The 27691-nt window shown below is 38.7% G+C and overlaps 1 protein-coding gene across 3 annotated transcripts in view; it reads right to left on the bottom strand.

The window, feature by feature from the left end:
- Positions 1-27691, bottom strand: part of pmfbp1 (polyamine modulated factor 1 binding protein 1) — a 188200-nt gene that overhangs the window by 64932 nt on the left and 95577 nt on the right. For 2 of the 3 annotated variants that reach the window (XM_026268380.1, XM_026268382.1), the window contains exons 5-6: positions 23625-23675; positions 12098-12169 (exon numbers count right to left, since the gene is read on the bottom strand). In XM_026268380.1, the coding sequence (XP_026124165.1) occupies positions 12098-12169; positions 23625-23675 (123 nt within the window). The remainder of the gene's footprint in view (positions 1-12097; positions 12170-23624; positions 23676-27691) is intronic. The other variant, XM_026268381.1, reaches the window with a different exon arrangement.

The raw sequence follows: 27691 nt of genomic DNA, 5'->3' as shown, positions 1-27691 counted from the left end.
AGATATCTGTTTGGCTAATGCAGCCGCACACACATTGTATAACGCTTGTGCGCTGCCAGAGGACCAGGAGGAAAGAGGGAGAAAAGATGTTGGGCGGCCATCTCCTTTTACTGCTGTGTAACTCTTAATCCAATCTTGCGTGCCTCGTTTCAGCCCGCTGTGCTTCATGCGCCAAATCACGACTGTGTGCATTCTAGCTGCGAAGCTTCGTGAAGGTAAAAATCATTCTTAATGAATCATGCTGGGACTTGGAGAACCTCAACAGCTACAAATGCTTTTCGTCTTACAAACATCTCCTCAACAGTCGAGCTGTCACCACTGAAAAGATCATCTTAAATGGCGTGCATTTTGGCGGCTGTAATTTAGCCAAGTATGACGAGAACGACATCTCAGATTGCTAGGTGAAATTACACAGAAAACCCTAGCAACCATCTAGTGATGTCCTGGCAACCACTAGCAACAAGACATCGAAATCGTTTGGAATTTAACAATTATGATAACGATTCCTTTTAGCGATCATGGTTCCTTAACGTGTTCCATTATTGATTCTACTGAATTTGAGAAAAATATTTTTAAACAATGCATTTTTAAGAGATTATTTGTTGGGTTGTACACATTGGTCCACATTTTTTTTTAGATTACATGGACATGATTATAATTTATTAGTAATGCCCATGGAGTATGGTTGACCTACAATAATCCACTCATAAGAAACATTCATTCAAGAACCAGACATCACTACTCATGCTGTTTGATTCACCTACAAGATTGAGTCATTCGCTTGAGAGATAGACATTACTGCTCAAGCTACATGATTCCTCTACAAGAACTGGGACATGCGAATAATTTTCTCGAGAATCAGACTTCAATGCTCAAGCTACATGATTCTTATGCAAGTACTGGTTCGTAAGAATCATGCCCTCAAGAATCAGACATCAATGCTCATGCTGTATTATTCACCTATACAAAAACCAGTTCATAAGACTAATTTGCTTGAGAATCAGACATCACTGCTCATGCTGTATGATTCACCTACAAGACTGGTTCATATGAGTCATTTACTTGAGAATCAGGCATCACTGCTTAAACTACATGATTCACCAACAAGAACAGGCTCATATGAATCATTTGCTCAAAAATCCATCATTGCTCACACAGAATGATTCACTAAAGGTACTAGCTCATGAGAGTCATTCGCTTGAGAACCAGATTACATCAGTCACTGGTTATGTTGTAAGTTCTATGCTGAATCGTATTGATGGAACACTTTTCAGTATTGTATTCCATACAGTTTTTTTAATTCCATCCTCATTGGTGCAAGGATCAGCAACCACCAAAATAACCTAATGCTCTAATTCCAGTACTGTTATAAAATGCAATTTGTCTTGCTGATTAAGCTAGTTTTAAATAGTTTTCCGTGCTAAATGAAAGACGAAATTACACAATCATGCCAGCCCACTCCATAAAGACATTCCCAATCCTTTCCTTTCAAGCTACACTCTTGAACTTGTTCAGACGAGCTCTTGTGCCGCCCAGCATGACTCTGTTCAGTCCCAACCCCATGTGGCTGCATTCAGTCCCACTCCATCTTGCAGAGACACAAAGAGAGAGAGAAATTTATGAAGCCTCTGGCCCTCAGGTCTGTAGAGGTGTTTTATGGTAGGACCTGCAGGACCTATTAAGGCAGTGCGGATTTCTCCTATCCGAGCGCGGGTATCGATCGACAGCAGCACCAGGCCAGGGCCTGCCAGCCTAGTTAAAGCCATGCATGTGTGTATGTGTGTGTGTGCATCTGTATGCAATAGGAAATGAAAATGGGGTCTTGGTGTGTAATGATCTGTGTGTGAATAAAATGAGTAGACTGGAGAGACAAAAGGGAAGATAAATTAAATTATCCCTGTTCCTGCAGGAGCTGTGCCGCAGTAGTCCATGCTAAGCTGCTTCACCGAGGGTCTGTTTGTGAGGAGGAAATGAAAGGAAGGCAGATGGGGAGAGAAATGGTAGAGGATGTGAGAAAAGAGTTGAGGAGATGTGTTGAGACAGACGCACTTATCTGTAAGCTCTGTTACCAAACCTTGTGAGCTGCCATGCTGTCTGTTGCCTACATTTGGCAGCTGAACAGAATCGTAACTCTAATAGAACGTCATAAGTGATTGATATGAAATGGTCTAAATAGACAGCAACACAGCATCATACACATTGGAACAAAGCAATACACGTTTCGCTTTTAAATGAGAGGACAAATCTATAAGCAACTAATAGAACGTCAAATGTTCATACAGTCTTTGTACATAAAACAGTAGTTTGAAAACAGTAGTGGGAAATGCAGATGTTTTAAAATTATATCTGAGTTGCTGAGTTAGAAAGAAAGTATCAACAGAAAGGCATATAAAGCAGATAACAATGCTAATAATTTTGCAAAGTTAATAGATTTTCAGTGCTATACTTTGAACACATTTAAAAGGATAGTTCTGTTATCATTAAATCACCCTCATTTCATTCCAAAACATTCCAAAGACTTTCTTTTGTGACATTAAAATAACATATTTTTGAGAAATGCCTCAAGGTTTTTTTTTTGTCCATACAATGAAATTCAATTGTCACAGAAACTCTTTGGTTACCACCACCAACATTCTTCAAAATATTTTCTTTTGTGTTTTCTGCAGAAGGTTTGGAAATATGTGAGGGTGAGTAAATAATGGCAGAATTGTAATTGTTTGGCTTAACTTGCCACTTAAGTTATTGTGTATGACAGAGCACAAAGTTAAGTAATATAAAGGTTAATTATGCAAAATGTTAATTATTTGTTAGTTTATCGTATACAACTGATATTGGTTAATGCCCATGACCTCAAAATGGATTTTATGACCTGATATATCAGCCTATCACATGCCACTCTACCATGGTACATTAATAGCATGATTTTGGAAATACAGTATACAGTAGTATTGTTTAAGTATTTTAGAGTGCTATGTAAATATAAGGTATACATATTTTAATCGAGAGATATATATCAAAGTACTATAGTATTACCATCTGATACTATCATTGCATTGTATGGTATAACTGCTTTTTGCTGGCATTGCACACACAGCCTCAGAGCAGACAGAACAAAGCAAACACATGGTGGGGGGGCTTTTGGGGGTTAGGAGTGAAGGGGGTCTAAGAGCGGTCCTTGTAGGTCCAGACCCCCTGTACCCCACCCCCACCCGAGCTCCTCTCGTTCCACCTGCTCTCATTAATGCACACCTCGCACATCATTAAGACATTTTCTGCAGAATTAATAGAAAGGCAGATTAAAAATAAATTAAGAAAAATGCATTGGAGAATGCTCGCACGCGCTTCATAAATCACCCGGGCAAAGGCAGGCGCTGGCTCCCTATAATTAACTGCAGACTATTTATTTTATCCTGACGGTATAAATTAGAATTCAGACACACAGATTATATTAGGAGTGTCTGTCATGCGGAACTGCAGCGAGATGTGCAGAATATTTTAAGGATACAAAGAGGAGAGCAGAGAAGAGGAATGAGAAAGATAAAAGAGGATGGGGGGAATATTCCTCAGCACTCTGTGAAGGAACACAGTTTTAGTGTTAGTACCAATTATTTTTACCAAAATAAGTGCATATGTGTGTGCGCAACTTTTTTGTTATCTATACTATATATTTTTTTATTGCAGGACTGTTTTACCTGTATCTTATAGGTTAAATGTGTGTATATGTATGTGTGTGTGTGTGTGTGTGAGCGGAAGGTTCAGGCCACACACTGCCTCCTTGTGGGCACCGTCCCTATATTGGCATTAAGTTTAATACTCTACATGGTTTTTAGTTCCACAAAAGAGATTACATTCAAATAAATAAATAAATAAATAAATAAAATTAGAATAGCATGTTGCCAAACAAACGGCATATACAACTACCTACAGTACAGTTCTCTACCTACTCTACTATAAACCACTTAAATTAACTTATAACCCTCGCACATTTGCACAGTTTTCACTCCAAACTCAAGCTAATTGGCTTTGCCAGTCTAACATCGGAGATGAAGGTAGAGTAACTTTTGCTGCTACTGTATGTTTGGTAACCATAGTCCGTTATTGTGGTGCAGTAAAAGAGCAGCATTTTGGCTAACCTACTAATTAAAGTAGTGAAAAATATGCAAAGTTTCACAGCACCAGATCATGTGGCTAAACTACGTAGACTTTAGGCTTGCTGCGAAAGACGGTGCCGACGGTGATACCGGTGTTAAGCCGCAACACTGGTTTAGCCACTTTACCACCGTGGCACCAACCCCCACCGTTGTTTAGATTTTTTGTAGTAATAAAAATCATTTAGTTCAGTAAAAGAACAGACACTACAATTAAAAACTGAACGTGGCTGCTCAATGCAGTGTGCCGAATGACAGTCGCATCACAAATTAGGTTTCATTTATCCAGTGAGGAGAGTGAGGAGAGATGACTGACTAGAAGACTGAGGTGAGACAGACAAGACAATGACAGATGATTTAGTTTCAAAACTAAATGCAAAAGCATCTGTTTGGCAATATTTTGGATTTTGAAAAGCCTGTTGACTTTTGCCATTTATCTAAGGTGATTTTGGAAGTTTTTTTTAAACATTAATTTCTCATTGAATTGGTTCCTCATTGTTTTCTGATTTTTACTTTAATTAAACTTTGTGTCATTTATTTATTTTATTTGACATCAAGGAGTATGCCGTGCCTCCAAGCTTTCTTACTCGTTTTGTTAATAAACGTTCTACATTTCTTATTTACTTGGTAATATATTTTACATGTATACTTATTTCCAGTTTTTTATACCTATATAAACTTTATGTAAGTTATTTGTTATTTTAAATTAGGCATAGCCTGGCCTATAGCATGGTGCATTTTTATTTGTTTTGTTAATAAAAGTTTTATGTTTTATATTTATGTAGGCTAAAGTGAGTTTGACTTTGTATTTTGTTGTTGTATTCAAGCAATTGATGCCGAACTGATGCTAATTCAAAAGTGAACGTAAAATGCGCACAGCACTTTTAAGCTATTAAAAGTGAAGCAAAGCGAAAAAAGAGGGAACGCCCCCAGCCCCACAGTGATACTGGTATTACCAGTGTTGTCGCACGTCGATTAACCATTGGGAAAATTTCCTCTCTGTCACAAGCTTAGTAGACTTCAATAGATGAAATTAAGTCAAACCAAACCAATCACATAGCAGGGTGGGCTACTTCAAAATAGCAGTGTGGAAAACAAACAAATTTACATTTACATTATTAAGGAGCTTTTAACATGACAAAACACACAAAATGACCAAAACATTCAATAAAATTAAAATGAAGACACAACATTAAAAACTAACATCAAAATATAAATAAAATCTATAATAGTATCTCTATGACACTAAACATGTCACTCTAAGAAAAGTCTGTAATAATCAGTAGTAGCTACATGAAGGAATTTATAGGGCTGCCCCCTAATAGTCGACTAATTGTTAGTCGACAATAAAAGGCTTAGTAGATCACTTTTTTGTTTTGTTAATTCTTTACAGAAAAAAAAATAATCCACAGGAAGTGGTGAAGTATTGGATTCTGCAATATAATTCGTTGACCTGAAATATGGATTATAACCTTAAACGTAATAGTAGCAACTACAGATGGCCGATCGCTCTAACATGAACCTATACATGTGTTTGTGCGGAATGTGGAAGTGTGATCACTTGCGCTTAAATTTGTTTGGTCATATAATGTTATACATCTTTGTAAGCTTTAAAGACTCTCATTTGTGTGCAGTCACAATAACAAAAAACACTTTGTGATTTTGTAAAATAATGAAAGAAAACATAATAATGTGTGCTTTTTGCTGTCTCATTGTGGTCTTTGAACTTGAGCGCGTCAAATAATAAAACGAAACTCCATGTAGGCTTGCCTCAGGCATAAGAAATATATACCTATCTATAAAAAAAGTGATATGTCTGCTTTTAAATGAACTAATGGATGGAAAACAACTATTTTATTATATATCTAACTATTTTGATATTTGGCCATGTGCAGAAATTTTTATTTTGAAATCGCGATATACAATACTTGGCATATTTAGACATAGGTTAATGTCCTCCTGTATTGGCAAAGGTTTATAAATGATTTATGTTACAAATCTAGTGAGATAATGCACACTTCAAATTCACAGCATATACAAAAGAAGAGTTTAGCCCCTTTCATACATACAATATTTGCTGGTAAATTACAGGTAAGTTACCATTAATAGATCATGTGTGAACAGGACCTTTTCAAAAATCCCGGTGAATTTGTTGTGGCAATCATCTCATTCTTATGGAGATGACATGGTTACTCTGAACTGTTTACAAAGCTCAGTGGCTTTATAATTAGCTTTTCTATGTACAAACCCAATTGCAAAAAAAGTGCATGTGGCATGGGCAGCTTACACATCTGGAAAGGCACCATCAATGCTGAAAGGTACAGTGGGTACGGAAAGGGACATAGTAATTGTGAGTAAAAAATTAATGGAATAATTTACAAATCTCATAAATTTATATCTTATCCACAATAGAATATAGATAACATACCAATTTAATGAGATATTTAATGAGAGCTACAGATTGCAAAAAAGTTGGGACAGGTAGCAATAAGAGGCCGGACAAGTTAAATGTACATATAAGGAACAGCTGGAGGACCAATTTGCAACTTATTAGGTCAATTGGCAACATGCCTCTCAGAGTGGCAGTGTCTCTCAGAAGTCAAGATGGGCAGAGGATCACCAATTCCCCAAATGCTGCGGCGAAAAATAGTGGAGCAATATCAGAAAGGAGTTTCTCAGAGAAAAATAGCAAAGAGTTTGAAGTTATCATCATCTACAGTGTATATTATCATCAAAAGATTCAGATTATCTGTTTTCTCTGGGCCAAGGCTCATTTAAAATGGACTGTGGCAAAGTGGAAAACTGTTCTGCGGTCAGACGAATCAAAATTTTAAGTTCTTTTTGGAAAACTGGGATGCCATGTCATCCAGACTAAAGAGGACAAGGACAACCCAAGTTGTTATCAGCGCTCAGTTCAGAAGCCTGCATCTCTGATGGTATGGGGTTGCATGAGTGCATGTGGCATGGGCAGCTTACACATCTGGAAAGGCACCATCAATGCTGAAAGGTACAGTGGGTACGGAAAGTATTCAGACCCCTTAAATTTTTCAGTCTTTGTTATTTTGCAGCCATTTGCTAAAATCATTTCAGTTCATTTTTTTGACCTCATGATTCTCATTTGCTCTGACATGCACTGTGAGCTGTAAGGTCTTATATAGACAGGTGTGTCAAACACAGCTGGACTCATATGAAGGTGTAGAACCATTTCAAGGATGATCAGAAGAAATGGACAGCACCTGAGTTAAATATATGAGTGTCACATCATAGGGTCTGAATACTTAGGACCATGTGAAAAATCTCAACAATTCTGTGTTTTTCTGTCAAGATGGGGTGCTGTGTGTACATTAATGAGGAAAAAATAAATTAACAAACGATTTTAGCATATGGCTGCAATATAACAAAGAGTGAAAAATTTAAGGGGGTCTGAATACTTTCCGTACCCACTGTATATCCAAACTCTAGAACAACATATGCTTCCATCCAGACATCGTCTCTTTTAGGGAAGACCTTGCTTTTTCCAACATGACAATGCCAGACCACATACTGCATCAATTACAACATCATGGCTGCATAGAAGAAGGATCCAGGTACTGAAATGGCCAGCCTGGAGTCCAGATCTTTCACCCAGAATTTTTTCTAACAGTATCTTAATCAATAAAAGCGATTTTTTGTCAGTCACTTCATTTAAATGCATGCAGAATCTCACTAGGTAGCTCCACCCTAAGTAGAATCTGATTGGTCCGTAATCCTGCAACATGATCAGGGAGCTCATTGGCTACCAATAAAGGGGAGTACCAATCAGCTGCGACGTGAGCTTTGTATTTTTGCTTTCAGATAGGGTTAGGGTTAGTAGGGTTAGTGGGGTTACCAGAGAAACTTGTCATGATGCATCGTCATAACGTTAACTTCCTTTTTTGTTGAGCAGTCGATCAACAGGTCAGAGTCACATATTCCAGTACTGAAGCCAAAAACAAAAACAAGACAACCCTACATCATGACCCATTAAAATCCTTCCTCTTTGTTTATAAATGTTTGTGTGCCTCAAAGATACTTCCGTCCTCGTTTCGCAGTCACAAACACAAACAGAAATAAGGATCCTTCTCAGGAAGCACGTCACGTCTGCAGCGGCCTCTTCATGAAAGAGAAGTGAAGACACAGGCTCCTGTCCTCTTCGTTCACATTCCCCCGCTCTGCCGGTGCATTAAGTCAGTCCACTGAAGACAGACATCTTAAAACAAACCCCAGCGCTCTCATAATCAATGACAAAAACAGACGCACCAGACCAAAGGCTTTTTACTCGTCCATTTTCTTCTAAGAAAGCAAAAAAAAAATATTTTTTTCTCCATCTTTATCACTAGTTGAGGCCTTATGGAGAGCATAATGCATTTGGACCCTGTCGCATCACAGCCCTCACAAAGCTCAGTGGCAATTTCAGGCTTCCATTGCAATTTTGTATTCAGTCGCCTCAGTCCAGCACCACAGAGACTTTTGCTTGAAACAGGATGTACGAACAAACATACGTACAAGCCAAAAAATAACAAAAACATTCACAATGTTGTAATAAAAAGGATTGCACTGCAAAAAACAGTGCGATCTGATACATCAAGCTCATTGCAGATGGTTGTTCTACTCTCCCTCCACCAAGCCAGGGGAGAGTAAATCAGTCTGGAGGAAATAAATACACACTTATTACATTCTATGTGCTGCATACATTCACCTCTGTAATGTATTGCAGCGTTCGGTGTGGTGCACGCTGGGGTGAAAAATGAGAATGCAGAAGCACTGCAGAAAGAAAAAAAAGGAGCTATAGTGAGACAGCGCTTGGTTGCTACACACTAAGGTAATGATGTAGGGCTTTAACACAGTAATGGACAACTATAGATGTCCATTTACAAAAAACAGCATCACTCTATTAAGGTGACCATACATCATCTTTTTCCTGGACACACCCTTTGTTTGGACCTGACTGGGATTTCTAAATATATATATGCACAAATTAAAATGTGAATTCTTGGAAGAGCCTGCGAAGCTGACACATGTCAGTGGCAAATAAAGGTGCAAACCATTGAGAAGCACACATTCCTCTTGCAAAGCAAAAAAACATTTGCCAAACGAGTGCATTTGTAAGCCAAATTAAATAAATTAAACACTCTATAATAAGGCTTGTTAACATTGGTTAATCCATTAGGTATACACTAACAATAAACTAATTTATAAAGAGAAAATAGTTGATTTCTGCATATTCACATTTAACAAGTTTTCTAAATGGTATATTTATAGCTGATTGCTGATGCACTAAAAATACATTTACTAATTTTTTTAGTGTCCTCTTTTGAGGAAAGCACAATATGGTGCCTTATTCACATCCATACATTCTGGCTGTCTCTCACTGATTTGTACTACGAAAAATATAGTTAATAAAGAAACCGCAGTTCTTGGAATGCCATTTTCCACATAGGCTTCAAAGGTTTCATGCAAGCCAATCACACTTCTGTCATGCAACCCTCACACCCTCTGCACAGGATCCCGGCAGTTCGGCCCGCAACCAGTAGGTGTCTCTCTTTCACTGTGGATGGCCCTCATCCCATCTGCCGCCCACCGCCGGCCCCCTCCCCTCTCTCAAAATCCCCATCTCCACATAATATATACACCATCATTTGAAAATGGCAGCTTTTTGAAAATTCACCTTGATTATCAGACATTAAAAGTGACTTGAGCAGCGCTGAGTGTCTGGCTGGGGAGATGGCTGCAGACAGCCGAACAATGCGGCGGGCGCGGCATTAACGCCTCGCTGGGCCATGCAGCAGCACAAGGGAGAGGCAACCCTTTGTTCTCTCCCTCATCCAATTATTTTTAACGTGTGCCTCTTTCACAACAAGAGAGAAATTAATTTTAATGCACTCCATAAGAAAAGCCCCCCAAAATACATCTATTCTTAAAAGGAGGAAGAAAGAATACGGACGAGGGTTAAGAATTAATCAGGGCGCGTGTGTGAGCGTGGAGTGCAGGCATTGCAATATCTGCAACCGTAGCCCTTACAAAAACCGGATGTATGCGATCATTCTCTTCTAAAGTGAGAAACGCGGCACACATGCTGCGAGGGCAAAAACACACGTGTCGCTTTCAAGGAGCGAAAAACAAACAATCAAAATGCCCGAGATTCCATATAAAATGGGTTTGAGAATGAAAAAGCCGGGGACTCTCGCAGGAAGGTATGCGCCCAAATATTTTTCTAATTGGACGAGCACTTTATCTTGCTGTCAGCGAGGTTATAAAAATGCGTGCAGTTCCCAGAAGGAGAGAAGCAGCTCTATAGCTGGCCCTTTATTACTGCACGCTAGTGTCTGATATATGCTCATGCGTTAACCTTTCATCTGAGCCCAACACACACACACACACACAAAAGCAAGCAAGCAAGCGTGTGTTTTATGCAGAAATTCAGAAATTCAGAGTTGTTGTTGTGAACGTTACTGGGGTGATTGTATACTAGGAGTGCAGCAAAAATGCATTTAGTCAATCATACGGTGTATTAATACACCATCTGCATGCAGTCAGGTACACACACACAAACTCAGCAACACGATTCAACCTGACAGAAAAAGCAAATTAGAATTTGACGTGTTCTGCACAAGGCTGTTGCCATCTTAGCCGCACTACGGCCAATTTTCTCAGCAGTATGAAATGATTGTTTTTTTCTTATCAGCGTCGAGGCAGCATCTACAGCAGTGGGAATTTAAAATGAAAAGCCCTTAGTTTTTGTCCCCAGGAACACAAAATAGACAAACACCCGAACGTGCGCACGCACACACGCTCACACGCGCAAAATTAGATCTTCGGTTCTAGGCTAGACGACTAACTGTTTGTGTATAAGCCTCGCTCTGCGGCACAGCGAAAGCAATTCTCTGGAGATGCTGAAATTAAAGGGCAGAATCCAGCCTGTTTATGGTTGGCACTCTGCTCTCCTCTCAATCAAATGTTTTATTAGCAATCATTCGGCACTCTCCGGGCCCTAACACTCCTCTGCTGGAGGAAGAAGGGGGGCTCCAGGAGGGAGTGCTGGTACCCGCTGACCCCCTCTGGACGGCACACAGCTGATTACTCCCACCTGGAGCCCGAGTCATCATTAACCTCCACGAGGGCTCAAGCAGCCAGCCGTCCCCACTGCTTCCCCAAGAGGACGGAGGGTTACAAACTCAACCAGAGAAGAATCAAAGACTTAAGAGTGGGGAGAAAAAGAAAGAAAGACATGCCATGGCGTCATGTGGCAGAGATTGTGATTTAGGTGTGAGAGACTAAATTTGGGTACTGTAAGGAGGCAAAAGACAGTTGGAACAGTGGTTTAGTGGTTAATGTTCAAGCCTTGGTGCTCATGTGGGAAATGCAGGTTCGATTCTGGCAGTACGTACACCCTGAACATATTTGGAAAACATTTTGAGCCAGTCACCTGATCTCTAAATATCATGTGACTTATTATGTGCTGCCTTCCTTTTTCGCCTGCTATTTGTTTTTTGGTTTTTGAATATGGTTTATAGTTTTAGATTTTTTATTTTTTATTCATATAAATTAATATGTATTAGGCAAATAGCTAAAATTTTACTTTTATACAAGTATACATTTATTTGTTAATTTATTAAGAAACGAAAGCTTTTTGTGGTTTTAGTTTACTTTAATAACCCTGGTGCTAGAAGCCATTTTTATTTAATGGAAGCAGAAATCCAGCTAAATGAACTTCATAAGTGAATAGCTGCTTGATGGATGTGCCAAGAGTATACCACGTGCCTCAAAAGGACTGATATTGGCCCCCATCTTTATCTTGATTGCCTTTCAATATTCAAGTAGAAAAAGTTAAATAAAATAAAAAGTGACAGTTCAAGTGACAGTTCTGTTGACAGGGTAAGACTGGGAGATGTTAGAAATAAGAGTGTGGGGTGTCAAAGAGCTGCTCTTACCTGCTGACTGACTGAACTATGCTGAGATTTCAGCCTGGACACTTCCTCCTCCAGCCGCTGGATCTGCTCAGCCTGAGAACACACATGCACAAAGATCATGAAATTCACATCACAAAGGTTTACCATCAAACACAGAAAGGTTTTGAGAAGGAGACAATAACCAGAGCAAAGATGGTAGCACAGAACAAACAGAGCTGTGAGAAAATGGCTGCGGTGTTCTGTCATAATGAGAAGCGGAGGTGTGTGTGTGTGTGTGTGTGTGTGTGTGTGTGTGTGTGTCAGGTTCCCCTGCTCTGCTCTCATCACATCTGCTGTCAGTAATCTGTTCCTGAGCCAGCAGTGCTGGGATTAAGTGCAGGCTGCAGATAAAGGATGTGTGCGTCATTAAAACACACAGGACAGACACGTACACACTCACACAGTCACCGGTGAGTAATAACGCGTCCAAAGTTTCGATCATGAACGCAGCTTCATTTCTGTGAGAATCATGAGCGTTAAGACTGAGGAAGTGTGTGATCTGTGGGCAGACGGGCTTGTGCTGGGGGGCTTATTTTAACATCAGATACAAAGGTCTTTCAAAAGGCAAAATTGTCCAGCTGTGAAGTGGAGTAATAATGATTTTAAAAGCAACAGTACAGCAAAAAATGAAAATTCTCTTTTTAATATTTACTCACCCTCATGTTGTTACAAACTCTGTGACTCATGTTCTTTCCAAAAAGCACAATAAAGTAGTCCATATGACTTACATGCTATAAATGAAGTCATATAATAGATCTTTGTGAGGAATAGATACAAATTTGCTATTCACTGGAAACTGGAGACAATATATTTAAATATGTGGATGAAACCGGAGTACAATAAAGGACTGAGAATTTCACTCTGTTCCTCATCATAAAGCTTCAGATGGTTTGAAATATAGAGAACAGGACATAAGGACCACTTCTATGGCTCCTTTTAGACATATCGACAAGTCATTCTGGTTTAGAACATCATGAAGGTGAGAACTTATGAATGCATTTTCTTTTTGGGGTGAGCTATGCCTTTAAGGAAGCGACATGCCATCCATGTATATGTATTATAAGTCTGATTCTAGGTGAGAAATTTTGAAAAATACTATGTTTAGAAACTTATCAAAAATAGCAATTTGATTAAAGATCCAGATCATGAACAAAGGATAATCAATAAAATAAAATAAAATAAAAACAGCAAAAACAGAACAGGCACTACTCTGGTAATTTGTGATCAGCCATGGTTTTCCTGCTTTCTTCTTAAACAAGTTCCTCTATCCTAAACATCTGTCAGTATAATGCGTGTTTCAGGGTAAAAACTATTTCAAAAATCTGACGTCTGTAAAATTGCTTGAGACAGCTCAGTAAAATGAGTAGAGGTCAACTGGATCAACAGAATAGCATTAACCAAAGTAATGACTCCCAGACCATGCAACATTACAGAGAGGTCAGAGACTATGAGCAAGCAGCAGATGGTATATGAATGACAGAGGCCCTGTCCCAAATCACACCCTAAAACCCACACTTTTGTGATGAAATGCTGCTTTGAATTCTAGGTAGAAATCTGCATCAAGTGTGCATAGGGGATGTTCATTAAAATGATAAATGGGACAACCTATGGTTAATAATGGACATGCATATGCGGCGGACACTGTAAGTCCGCAAGTGCACATGAAGTGTGTCATAGGCCAGAGACTACAATGACATACAAACTAGAGATTGACAATAGTTTCTTGGACATGTCCAATGGTAATAAATGGTATTCTTCGAAGTACCTTGGAATATCATGTAGACACTGTGGTGTTTATGAATATTCATCATTCAGTACCATGGTGTTAACAGCCAATAGCATTACTGCACCATGGTATCAGTTTTATCTAAGTATCACTGGTATACTACTATTTGTTTACATTTTCTGTTTTCACTTTAATTTTGTTTTTTAATTTCAGTCATTTTTGATGTGTGTTTTCGCCATTTTCATTATTGTTGTTTTTAAATCTCTTTATGTAACCCTGGAGCACAAAACCAGATTTAAGTTGCTGGGTTATATTTTTGCCAATAGCAAAAAAATTAATAAAATAAAAGCAAACACTGTATGGGTCAAAATTAAAAAAAGATATTTTATGTCAAAAATCATTAGGATATTAAGTGAAGATCATGTTCCATGAAGATATTTTGTAAAATTCCTACCATAAATGTTTCAAAACTTATTTTTTGATAAGCAATATGCATTTCTAAGAACTTAAAGCTGCAGTAGGTAACTTTTGTACATATGTATTTTTTACATATTTGTTAAACCTGTCATTATGTCCTGACAGTAGAATGTGAGACAGATAATCTGTGAAAAAAATCAAGCTCCTCTGGCTCCTCCCAGTGCTCCTATTGCCATTTGCAGTTACAGACCGCTCCCGGTAAGAAATCAACCAATCAGAGCTGCGGTCCGTAACTTTGTTTGTGTTCAAAATGTAGAAAAATGTATATAATAAGCGAGTACACCATGAATCCATTTTCCAAACCGTGTTTTTGGCTTGTCCTGAATCACTAGGGTGCACCTATAATAAGTGTTTATATTCGGACTATTTTAGATTGCTTCGGGGATACCGCGGCGGAGTAACCCAGTACCTTTGTGATTCTTCATAGACATAAACAGAGAGAAGTAGTTCCGGCTACGATGTTCTTCCGCAAGACGCAAACAGTTCTGTTTATTAACCGCTAGAGTGTTTTTTAGAGCTTTAATTTGCATAACTTTAAAGGTGATTTTCAGAGTATTTCGATTTTTCCGAACCCTCAGATTTTCAAATAGTTGTATATCGGCAAAAAATTGTTTATCCTTATTTTTCATTTTATTTTATTCAGTTTATTTAGTTTTAGTTATTTTAGTAGTTATAGTAAACTAAAATGAGAAACAAACAACAAACTTAAATATAGATAGATATGACAACACTTATTAATGATAATAACCCTGCATGGTATGGCCATAGACAATTCAATTCCTAGAACAATTACTCAAGTGCATACTGTATATTCACCATCAGTTTGATTGTATTAGCAAATTGTGACATATCCAATCTCACTTTGTTTTTGGCACCCTGTGTCCCTTCCCTGCACTGACTCAGCAGGGCTTGGACAACAGACATCTCATCCTCCAGTTCGTGGCATTTTCTCCTAGCTTCTTGTGGGTTTTTGCTCTTTTGCTCTGATGTGGACCGAACCAAACCAAGCTCCGCAGTGACTCTGTCCACCTACAGGGAGGCGCCAGACATGAGAAACTTAATGCAATTGAAGCTTCTTTCCAAGGGCGCACACAGACACACTCATTCAATCTGACCCTTGGTGGAGGTGACCTCCTTGCAATCAGCCCCATGGAGCACTTATTTCCCAGCTATAATCAGACTGGCTCACTAAGGCCTGACCTTTTCTCAGCAGCCCCTCAGCCATGGCTATGTATAACTCCAATATAAAACCCAGCTCCCTAGAGAGAGACATCTGCTAGAGCTCAGATCCTCGGCCATACAGGTTAATGAGGGAGAGAGAGCGTGAACACGTACACACAACACCGCTGCACAAACAAGCTAAAAAGATTTCAGACTATATGAAAGGTACGAGATATATTGTACCCAATATCAAAGTATTTTCTGTGGCACAGGGTTATACTTCTAATTTTATGTTATGCTCATGGTAACAAACAAAATTAAAGAAACAACTTGGTACCAAGTTCCTTTAAGCAAAGTGGCCTTCAAGTACAATTGGTGAACATCCAAAGCTATTTACTAGTTATGCAAGTGCAGCACCAATATTCTTCAAGACAGACCCAAATCTTCAATTGTTGGCTAAGCTTATGCATCAATACCCAATAAAGCATGAAAATCATTTCAGAAATTAATTTATGGGTAAAATTTGTCATCAACAGTGGTACCAGGACTGTCGTTTGATTCCCAGTAGAGTTTCATTCTCCACCTGCAGATTCACCAGATGCCCTTTCACATCTGAGAGCTACAAGAGAGCAGACATGCTTCAAATATATTAGCTCTCTTATAGCAAACATTTCCGCTAAAGCAATGAATAGTTTTGACAGATCACATGCACACATATGAGATAAAGACATTGCTGTGTTATTTCACATAGAGTGGGTTGCCTATTCATGGTGGATTCCATATTGAGTCACATGAATAGAGTATTACATACAAATAAACAGAAACGGACGTGACTGAATAAGTGTCTCCTCTTTCTTCTGTGAAATAACAGTAAATACCACTTTATTTCTCCGACAAATTTTCAGTCCTGACAAATAATTAATTCTTTGTAAAACATCAATGGTTTAGGACTTAAATTTTTAAGTAAACAACAAAGCATGCAAATAAACATCCACTTTTATCACATTTGTTTTGTGATCTCTCTAGCTTCAGTGTTTTTTTCTGATTAGTTTTCTGATAACTTCTCTTTGTTGGTGAAATGATGGAGCTGCTTGATGTTTTTCCAGAGAGGCATGTGAAGAGCAGGTTTTAGCTTTTGGCCCGACGGTAGAAATTAGAAATCGGCCGATATCCATTTTTAGTAGCACCGATTTAAAATCAGGCATGTCGGCGGGCAGCCCCGTGTTATTGATGCCGTGGAAACTGCTGCTGCCACATGTGAAGGACCCCAACCCAAAACTTTGTAAGATTCAACAACAGTCCTGGGAGATAAAGGTAGTCAGAGAATTTCACTGTAAATGTCCTGGAGCTGCCCAGAGCGGTAAATGACATTTGTTCGGAAGCATGGTTTGATGCAGACAATATCCAGGTTTCCATCCAACTCATTTGAATTTAGGGATGTCAATATTCGATAATTTCCATTTTCGATCGTCGTTTAAATTAACAATCAATTAATAACCTTAATGCTGCAAAATGGCTCTGCAGCAGTATTATTATTATGTGCAAAAGCCACATGGACAAAAAGTTTTCTCATCCGAATTAAAAGGGTTTTAGTCTGAATAAAATGCTAGTAGCAGGATTGTAAAATGAATAGATGTGATTATGACCATTTGCTAAAATGAAGAGAGCGTGCCATACGTCTCTTTAAATGGTTTTGTGGTGTTCGTTGATGTATTTTAAAACGCAATTGCAATGTTTTCAAATGACACTATAGTATTAAAAATAAAATTATCCCAAAAGTAACTGTGGCACTTGTGGCTGTGTTGCGCAGTCAGTGGACCGCTTTTTTCAGTATTATGACCAGTACTTTTTTGTTTGATCAGTACTATTCTGCAAAATGTTTGATTTTGAATTTTTGCATTCTGCTAGGCCCATTTGTTTTTAAAAAAATCTGACATTTACAGTTTAATTGTTTTTTTTTTTGTTTTTTTATACTGTGCAGTGCACAAAATTTAGATTTGAGAGATGGTTCAAGTCAGTGCTCAATAAATGATACGTTTAGAAATGTTGTGCATCCACTTATTATTCGTGTGACATTTTAGCATGCAAATGAAGGGGAAAACATCAAGATATCGGCCCAAAAAAATCGGCAGCACATATCGGCCATCGGCTGACCCTGACCTCTAAACATAGGCATCGGCTATAGAAAAACCCATATCGGTCGATCTCTAGTAGAAATACAGCGTGATTTTGGCCACAGAGCTGCAGGTCCGAGGCAATGTTCAATACATGGTAAGCACCAATGCATGACACCACCAGATGTATAGAGCAATGTGTCTTGGCTGATCACTTGTGATTGGATCAAGCGGTATGGAGCTTACAACTCTTTCATCTGTGGAATAAATGTATCAGCTAAAGCCCAGCACACAAGGTGCGATTTTGGCCACAAAATCCTAAAATGTTCCTTTAATTCTTGGCTAAAATCTGTAGTCTTTGATCGCTGATTTCAATCTCTAACGAAATTCTGGCAGTGTCAGAAGATTTGCCACACAGGCTTGCAGTGTGATGTCTCCTGCGACTAAAGTTGTTCAGAATCAATGCTAGAGATTTCTTCTAACCATCATAAATTCTATCATACCCATTCTCTGCACAAGGAATTCATATGATGTTGCATATGTTGCTATGATAAACACCGGTTGCTCCTCTGTTTTCATGGGGTTGTGTAGTGCTGCTGACACTATTCTTCTTAAATACGACGGTATTTCCACCATCTATATACATTTCATGATAGCCAACATTTCAGCCCCACGTGTAATGAAGCTCACAGTCACTTAACGGGTATATAAATCGATCACACAGTTTGTGTTTCTTGCGCACAGTGTGCAGCCAGTCTGTAAATATGATATTTATTAAAAACATCATTGGGGACCAAACATGTGATACTGCATTTACAATAATAGGTGTCAGTATAAAGGACAACAGCTCTATTGCTCCGATCAGCAAATCATGAAGATAAAATACTTTTAAATATATCTGCTAAATAAAAACAACAACCAAAATTAGTGATACCTATATTTTTATCATGTCTTGAGAACTGAAAATGATACTGCACACAAAACTCAAGCTTACAAAGTAATGGAATTGGTTAAAATACTACAAAGCTGGGAACACTGAGATGATAAAGGTGACCCTCATGATAACAAACAAACTGCGGCTGGAGCGTAAAAAGGTCATGAACTTAACTGTGGGAGTGTTAGTAAACAGAGGCACTGTGAGATTGTTCTCTGAGCAATCAGTGCTGAGCTCCCCCAACAAGTCTGCCATGACGCCTAGCGACAGGTGACACAGCCACTGGTGACGGACAGCACTGGCCTGAGCTCTGATTGGTCAGCAGTCCCATCTAGGAGGGGAGGGCTCAGAGGATCACTGCAGCAAACATTAGCTTGCAGCTACTTGCCTAATACAACAAACTGTTTGTTTAGCTATAAGCATTTAAATTATGCATGTGTTACATCTTACAGTCCAAAAGAGAGAAAAACAAACAACATTCAATATCCAAATGAGAATAAATGGAGAATAAAGCTTTAACCTTCAGATTTTTGTAATTTCTGTGTGTCCTTTACTAGAGTTTCTGGAAATCTCCAAATAAAAAAGAAAAGTCAGCAAAAATATTTCTCATCAATCTCTCTCAAGATCAAATTATTATACTGTATAACTGTCCTGAGAAACATCTCAGACAGGGTTGATGCATAAAAAATAAGTCTCCTGAGCTTTGTTTGAAAGAGCTAATTTAGTAGGGTTTTGTGACATGTTTTAAGTATCTTTTTGCATTTTTCCTTCCAGAGTAAATGTCTTCTTTGGGATTGTGTTCCCTGGCATCTGGCAGCAAAAATTCTGGGATCCTCCTCATCTCAACAGGGGAGGGGGAAACACCTGTCTCAAAGTAAACTCTAACTTCAGTCAAGCTGGAAGAGTTAAGACAGGCACAGCCATCTGCCCAACACATGCATTGCACTCTCTAAAACAAACCTGGAATATACCTTAACAAATAAGGAGCTTATAATGAACATTACAGTGTTAAAACATTATAATGTTTCATTACAGTGTTCCTGTAGCTCAACTGGTAGAGCACTGTGCTGTCAAGCGCAAGGTTGGGGGTTCGATTCCCCGGGAACACATGATATGTAAAAATGTATAGCCTGAATTTCCATAAAAGCGTCTGCCAAATGAATAAATTTAATTTAAATTTAATTTAATTTATAATAACAACAGCTAGTATTCTCATATGAAATAATCCTTCTTAGAAGAAGAGAAAAATACATAAAATTACTGTAAATGTAGTGGTCTGAGATTAAAATATGTCACAAAGAAGAGACCAGAACAAAAGCATTGGCATTGAGAAAGCAAGAAAGAAAGAGAGTGTGTGGGCCCGAGCAGCCTGGGCCTGGCCGTGAAGCTTTTACCTGAGCCTGAAGCTCCAGATCTTGCTTCCTGGCATCTTGTAGCTGCCTGTGCAGCTGCTGTTTGTAGTCGTGTCCCCTCTGGAGCTCCTGCTGGCTTTCTTGCAGCTGTCTCTGCAGATCCCACAGTCTCTGCTCTTGGACGTCCAGCTATCCAACCACAATAGAGGGCAGGGCGCAAAGGAAGAGAAAATCAATCCACTACAAAGAGCCTGTTTCTCTGCTCGCCTGCTCGACTTGCAGAACCCTTCATGGCAAGAGCTCCATCAGAGGAACCGATGTTCATCTGGCCGTCATCGCAGCCCCAACATCCACCCGAGTGGCTCTAGGACCCTTCGCAAACACCCTGATACTCCAGACAGGCTAGGGCTGCCCTGCACTGAATGCAGAAGCAAAAATCAATGCTTCTTAACCAAATGCGAAATCACAGCTCATTGTTCGACACGAAATGCGGAAGACAAACCAATACTTCTGCAGGCAGATCTTTAAAATTTTTGATTACATACACAGGCAGTTTGCATCATGCCATCACCCCATTAGTATTCATTAATGTTGTTATTTTTCCAGATAATTAAAGCAAGGCCCACCACAACACATCGAAAATAAATAATTATTATTGCAATTAGCACAATATGGTCACCTGCTAAAGAGAGGAGGGGAAGATGGGAGTCGAGAAAAAGAGAGAGGAGGAGGAGGTTTGGCAGACCCCTGGTTCCAGTTCAGTCTGACATTATCAAACATCCTCTTCTGCATTTCAAATCGTCGCACAATGACAGTCGCATATCCAAAATAGAGGCCCGGGGACGATCAATTAATCAGCCTTGCTCATTAGAGGCCCGAGAGTAATCCACAAATTCGCCTAAGTCACCTAAAATCACACAGTCGCCTCTCGCCTTAGCCATTGATTGTGATCTGGTGACAAGCACGTCAAGTCTTGCCTCGTCTTCCCACCCGTCTGTTGGCATAGCGAACGCTCAAATTCCTGCCAGATTGTGGACTAAAACGATGAAGGAAGAATGAGAATCGTTTCCCTTAAATCCTAAAAACCCAGCTCATCCTTTTGCTCTGCTTTTCGGTGTGTGATGCAAGCCGATAACCCTGCTCTTTCTTTGCCTTACAATTGCGCTCCCTCTCCATTCTCCCCTCCTAAACTGATCAATACTTCATTTAAATCATGACATTAGCACACTACAACTGGAAAAAAGCCGAAAGGAAGAGCAAAATGCTTTTTATGACAAATGGAGGGCTGGAAAATGGATCACGTATCTGATTAGTGACCATAATTGTTTGTTTATACGTAAAAACTAATGTTAAAATGCACGTGGCGCTCAGGACCGACATCATTGTTTTGATTTGAGCTTCATGAGACTGACTGATCAATATCGCATTTGAATCCAGAGAGAGGGGCAGTGTCACTTTAGCACTCGATGTTAAATGAAATGCAAATATAGCGCTGCCGTAATCAACACGTATTTCGGGATGTTAAAGTCCCGCTGAAACAAACCCAAAAGATATTTCCATATACAAAGAAAATACGCATGTAGAAATACGCATTGGTGGTTGCGTGATATGCACCCTCATGCCTTTGTTTATACATGCAGGATGTCATGAGAATAATCAGAGCGCTATGCAAACACTGCATACTTAAGACTTGAAGGGATGGTAATCATCGACACAGGGGGGTGTGGGAGGACAGAAGAAGAAAAAGGGAAAAAAGGTAATTTCCTGTCGCCGATCTGCATAACAGGCGCGCGAGAGAGCGAGAGCGAGTCTTATCTGCCTAATGGTCATTAGCAGAGCTTATTTACCTGAGCGCTCTGGGCGTCACGGGCCTGATGAGAGAGGAGCAGGTCTTGCTGGAGCCTTTGGATGCTCGCGTCCCGACGTGACAACTGCGGTTCGGGTTTCCCATCCCAAACGTGGTGAAGAGGAAGGAACAGAGAGCGTGAGGTGTTTTTAAGAGTAAAGAGAGGGAGGTGGAGAGAGAGAGGGAAGGGAAGAGTGAATCACTCCAGGAACATGCACTTACATATAGCCGGGTGCCAATGTCAACCAATGAGCAATTAGGCAGACAAGACCAAAGTTATTGATCGGGGTTTGGGGCTCTTTTTCCCAGGCTAACTAAGCTGAGTATGTGTGATTGCTGCAGAAGAGAGAAGGAGGGGGAGAGTTCGGAAGAGCGACTCCCTCTTGCTCTCGTTGGGCCTGTAGTGCCGAAGAGGGGCCGGTCATTTAACCTTCTATTGATCTTCCTCCTAAATAACCCCCCTCCATTGACAGATGTGCACGTTCAATGTATGCACTTAATGTAGACTGCTCAACTGTCAATACATTACACAGTCAGATCTGTCTGCAAGACTGCTACAGATAGGCTACTGTGTTTTGCACAAGAGATTAGGGTTCTTGGGAAGGTACAGCGCTGTGTGCCAATCATGTTTTACCAACCAGGTTGCAGACTGTCAGTGGGGTAAAAAACAATTGACAAAAACGATGAGATATTTGCTGGAATTTACTCAGAAGGCCTATTTTAAATGCTTCATTGGCTAAATGATAAACAACAAGAACAACAGCAGTACACTGTTCACACTGTACATTTATCCCTTACAGAATTGTTCTCATCCATGTAATATCAAGCAAGCCATCTACCCTCTAGGGTTGTGTACCATTTAGAATTGAGCTAACAATGCCTTTTAAATTCCAAATTAATACATCAACACCCATCTCATGTGACTGTTTTAGGACATCAGAATAGACAGTTCACCTAGTATTAAAGGGGTCATATGACATTGCTAAAAAGAACATTACTTTGTGTATTTGGTGTAATGCAATGTGTTTATGCGGTTTAAGGTTAAATAACACATTATTTTACATTAATTTAATGTACATTATTGTTACTCCTCTTTGCCCCGCCTTTCTGAAACAAGTCGATTTTTATAAAGATCATTGTTCTGAAAATCGAGGTGTACACTGATTGGCCAGCTATCCAGTGCAATGTGATTGGCTGAATTCCTCAACCATGTGACGTAAATGTTACGTACACTACTATACTGTTATGGCATGTCCCGGCGCGACAAGTAAAAAAAAAAAAAAAACCTTACGAGGCTTTTGTTGTATCCAGTGGGGATATAATTACTGATTATAATTACTTACACCATCTTTTTACGCATTGCATTGCGTATTGCAACGTGTAAACATAAAACCATGTCTGCATTTATGATTGAAGAAACAACAAAGAAAAAATGCTTCTCTACACAGCTCAAAACTCACGTTTGAATCAGTGGCAAATTCTTTAAATTTGAAAAAACGTACTTACAGTCTGTGAGTAAGAAGCGCCAGACTGTCCCTGCAAAGTTGGAACTTCCCACTTAATAGAAATACAGTGAGAATAAAAGTTATGCCTTCTTTGTTTGCATGAACATTTTTTGCGGCATTATGCAAATCTTCCCACATCGTGACGCAGATATGTGGGTCATGTTAGAATGAGCCATTTTAGGTAGGAATGGTTGACTCAACTTTTACGAAGAACATCTCTTTGGATTTGAGACTTTAGTCTTTGCAAATTGTAACGCTCCAAAATGAAAGGGAAAATTTTAATAACATTAAATGACACCTTTAAAACAAATCTCAAAATGTGGCCACTTGTAATTGGATTTTGAGGAGGATTTTAGAATATTTTATAAGGTCTAAGGAGAGACTGTGGTCGTACCTCACTTTTCAACAGCTCTGTTCCTCTGAGAATGGTGAGATCAGTGGAAGTCTAAAGAGAAAAACAAGCATCTGATGAGACTGAGCTCAATTTATTTTCTTTCTTGTGGAGACTCTTACAGTGTATGTCATGGACGCAAACTATATACTGTGTACCATCATTGTTAACCGATCTTCTCATCAAATCTATTCATGACCAAAGGATTGATGCTGCTATCTACATTCATGTTTACAGCTCTATTTTATACTGTATAACATCAAAATTCTTCTTTTTTTCCCCCTCCAAAGTTTTATGAGAAAAATTACTGACAGAGTTTATTCAAATAAGATTATAAAGAGATGAAATATAAACACAGCTAGCAAATACAGAGAAACGAAAGAGAGAGAACTCAATAAGTCATGGCAAAACATCTCTACTCCCAGAGCGTGTGTAATTTAAGAACATGTCTTTCATGAGATCTGCTTTGTTGTGAAGGCAGAAAGTTAAAAAGTTCACAAGTGCTGGTGAGAGGAGTCGATGACGACACCTGATACTTTCTTCCACGCTCGTATTGACCCTTTCTTCAATAATGTCTTTGGAGAACAGTTAGTTAACACTGATTGCCTACAAACCTGTTCACAATGACAAGCATGGCCTCGGCCAACTCTACTTCAGCACAATCAATTATTTCCTCACTACTCATGGCCAAGAACATCTTTAAACCACACAATCTGTGCTGGAGAAACACTCCATTAGGAAGGTGAGGAAAGGACATTAGGAACCTGCTTTTCTCATTGCAGGTGAAGAATGGCGAAAAAAAAAAAAACAACAGAAACGCTGCCTTGTGTTTTTTTTTTTTTTTTTTTAAGCCACATTCTGATCAGATCATCAAAAATATGTTTACTCCTACCACAGATTTATATGGTGACTGCATATTGTTTAGGTATTTACTAGAAAGCCAAGCTCTCTTCTGCATAGCTTGATGTCTCTCTGAGTTTATCCATCAGTGTGTTTTTGAAAATCAATGGTGATATTTCCAGAGAGGCAGACATGATAATGAGAGAGAGAGGCGAGAAAATGCAGCCCTCAGAGGTGATTGCTCATTCCGAGCGGCTTCAAACATCCCTGCGTTAGAAGGACACCTTAAATATTCGGACTTCTCACGTCACTCCAGACTAAATCCCTAGCAACCACCATAGCAACACACTTCCACTTGGACGTGAAATGCATTGTAAGTTCCCCCCTGCCACCAGAGATGGAAGAGGGGAGGGAAGGTGGGTGCAGGAGGACAGACAGAGAAAAACAGCATCGCAGAATGAAAACATGAGAGGAGAAAGGAGAAAAACAAGTCAGGTAGATTTCATTCATATCAATAGCACAAACAAACCAGTCAGTAAGGAACCATGCCAATGGGTGAAGCTGAACGAAACTGTGACAAGGAAAAAATCAGCTGGTTTTTCATCTGCATTGTTTATCTGTTTCTGTATGCAAGGGGTGTAATGTGTCCTGAAATAAAATCTGATACGCCAGAGGAAATCTCAACCTTAAAACATATCTGCAATCTATCTGAGCCTGTGTTGTCACCACAGATAATAATAGATTTCTTTCTATTTTTGTATTTCTTAGCAAGATTTTCGACTGTACTATACAGAGCTTTAGAGCTACATTCTACTTATTTCAAGGCTATTACACTTGGCCAGCTCAAGTGGAAGGAAATGCTATGTACAATTCAAATACATAAATATTAAATGCATGATGTATATATTATATGTATATACTTTTAATATTAATGCAATGTATATTTGTCATTCATACATAAATGAAACAAGGTAAGATTCATGGCAAATAGTTTATTATTAAGTATTTGATTTGATTTGGTTAAAAATATTCTCCAAATTAGATTTATTCTAGTTGCTTAGAATCAGCATAAAATTAATTAAAACAATTAATTTTACTCTGTTAAAAAGTATGAATGGTAAAAACATACATAAACCTGGTTATTGTGTATTTAAAAAAAAAATATTAGTATGATTATCTGTTTCATTTATGTGTGACTGAGTTAAAAATATGCATCACATTAAGTTTAGCTTGTTAAAAATACATAAAATATAATAACTACATAAATAATCCAAATGGATGAAAATTTTATTTGCAATTGAATATACATAAATCTTAAATGAACATACATTTTAAATAAATTAAATATTTTGAATGCATTTTAGTAAATAAACATGAATTGCCTTTCAAACCCATTTTGCTTCCACAATGTAATATACACAAGAAAATATGGACAGTAATTAATCAGTTTGTGAAACTTTTGCATTCCATACTAAAATGAAACCAGACTGAACATGAGTTTGCTAAAATTATGCTTAAATATCCATATCCAATGGCCCATGTGGCCTAGGTGACATCAGTTATTTTGCTCATATAATTCCTATATTGTAATCTAATTTATACTTACAGGCAGCATTTGCTCTGACTCTTTTTATAAAATGTTCAAATGTTACTCACTTTGTGATATATCAGATAAATAGCAAGTTATAGTATTTCACAAGCCAAACATGCACAATAAATCAAGGAACTAGGCCTGTCGCAATAATCAATATATCGACTTATCGCGCAATATATGTACCGGATTTTCCGGACTATAAGTCACACTTTTTTCATAGTTTGGCTGGTCCTGCGACTTATGGTAAGGTGGGACATATTTATCAAAATGAATTTGACATGAACCGAGAGAAATGCGCTAAAAGAAAACATTATAGTCTCCAGCCGCGAGAGGGCGCTCTATGCTGCTCAATGCTCCTGTAGTCTAATACTGAAAACATAGAGCGTCCTCTCGCGGCTAAAGACTGTAATGTTTTCTCTTGGTTCTAAATAAATGCGACTTATAGTCCAGTGCGACTTATATATGTTTTTTTCCTCGTCATGACGTATTTTTGGACTGATGCGACTTATACTCAGGTGCGACTTATAGTCCGAAAAATACGGTACATGACCTCAATCATTTTTGGTGATGCAATATTTTGCCCATTATATTTACTTAAAAAATAATGACACCATGTTTTGTACATTCAGCTAGTGCCTGTGTCTTTTGCAGATCCTCGCACATAACATGATGTAGTCATGAGGTGGTAGATCAAATTTTAAAAATGCTTCTACAAAAAAAAAGTTTCATCGGCAGATATGATCTTGTTTAGGGATCTTGTATAGAGTTGAGTGTCTTGTATAGGTGCACCCTTCATTTTTTAGAGAAAAGAAGGTCTGGGAAAATACAAGTGTATTTTTTTCTTTTTGTTGTTACTTTTTGTTAGAACAAGTATTTAAGTTGTATAAGTTATCTAATAATTTGATACAGTATTGTTCAAAATAATAGCAGTACAATGTGACTAACCAGAATAATCAAGGTTTTTAGTATATTTTTTATTGCTACGTGGCAAACAAGTTACCAGTAGGTTCAGTAGATTGTCAGAAAACAAACAAGACCCAGCATTCATGATATGCACGCTCTTAAGGCTGTGCAATTGGGCAATTAGTTGAAAGGGGTGTGTTCAAAAAAATAGCAGTGTCTACCTTTGACTGTACAAACTCAAAACTATTTTGTACAAACATTTTTTTTTTTTCTGGGATTTAGCAATCCTGTGAATCACTAAACTAATATTTAGTTGTATGACCACAGTTTTTTAAAACTGCTTGACATCTGTGTGGCATGGAGTCAACCAACTTGTGGCACCTCTCAGCTGTTATTCCACTCCATGATTCTTTAACAACATTCCACAATTCATTCACATTTCTTGGTTTTGCTTCAGAAACAGCATTTTTGATATCACCCCACAAGTTCTCAATTGGATTAAGGTCTGGAGATTGGGCTGGCCACTCCATAACATTAATTTTGTTGGTTTGGAACCAAGACTTTGCCCGTTTACTAGTGTGTTTTGGGTCATTGTCTTGTTGAAACAACCATTTCAAGGGCATGTCCTCTTCAGCATAGGGCAACATGACCTCTTCAAGTATTTTAACATATGCAAACTGATCCATGATCCCTGGTATGCGATAAATAGGCCCAACACCATAGTAGGAGAAAC

This window comes from Carassius auratus, chromosome 7 (genome assembly GCF_003368295.1).
Source record: "Carassius auratus strain Wakin chromosome 7, ASM336829v1, whole genome shotgun sequence".
NCBI classification, from domain to species: domain Eukaryota; kingdom Metazoa; phylum Chordata; class Actinopteri; order Cypriniformes; family Cyprinidae; genus Carassius; species Carassius auratus.
This window is presented reverse-complemented; position numbering and strand designations above follow the sequence as displayed.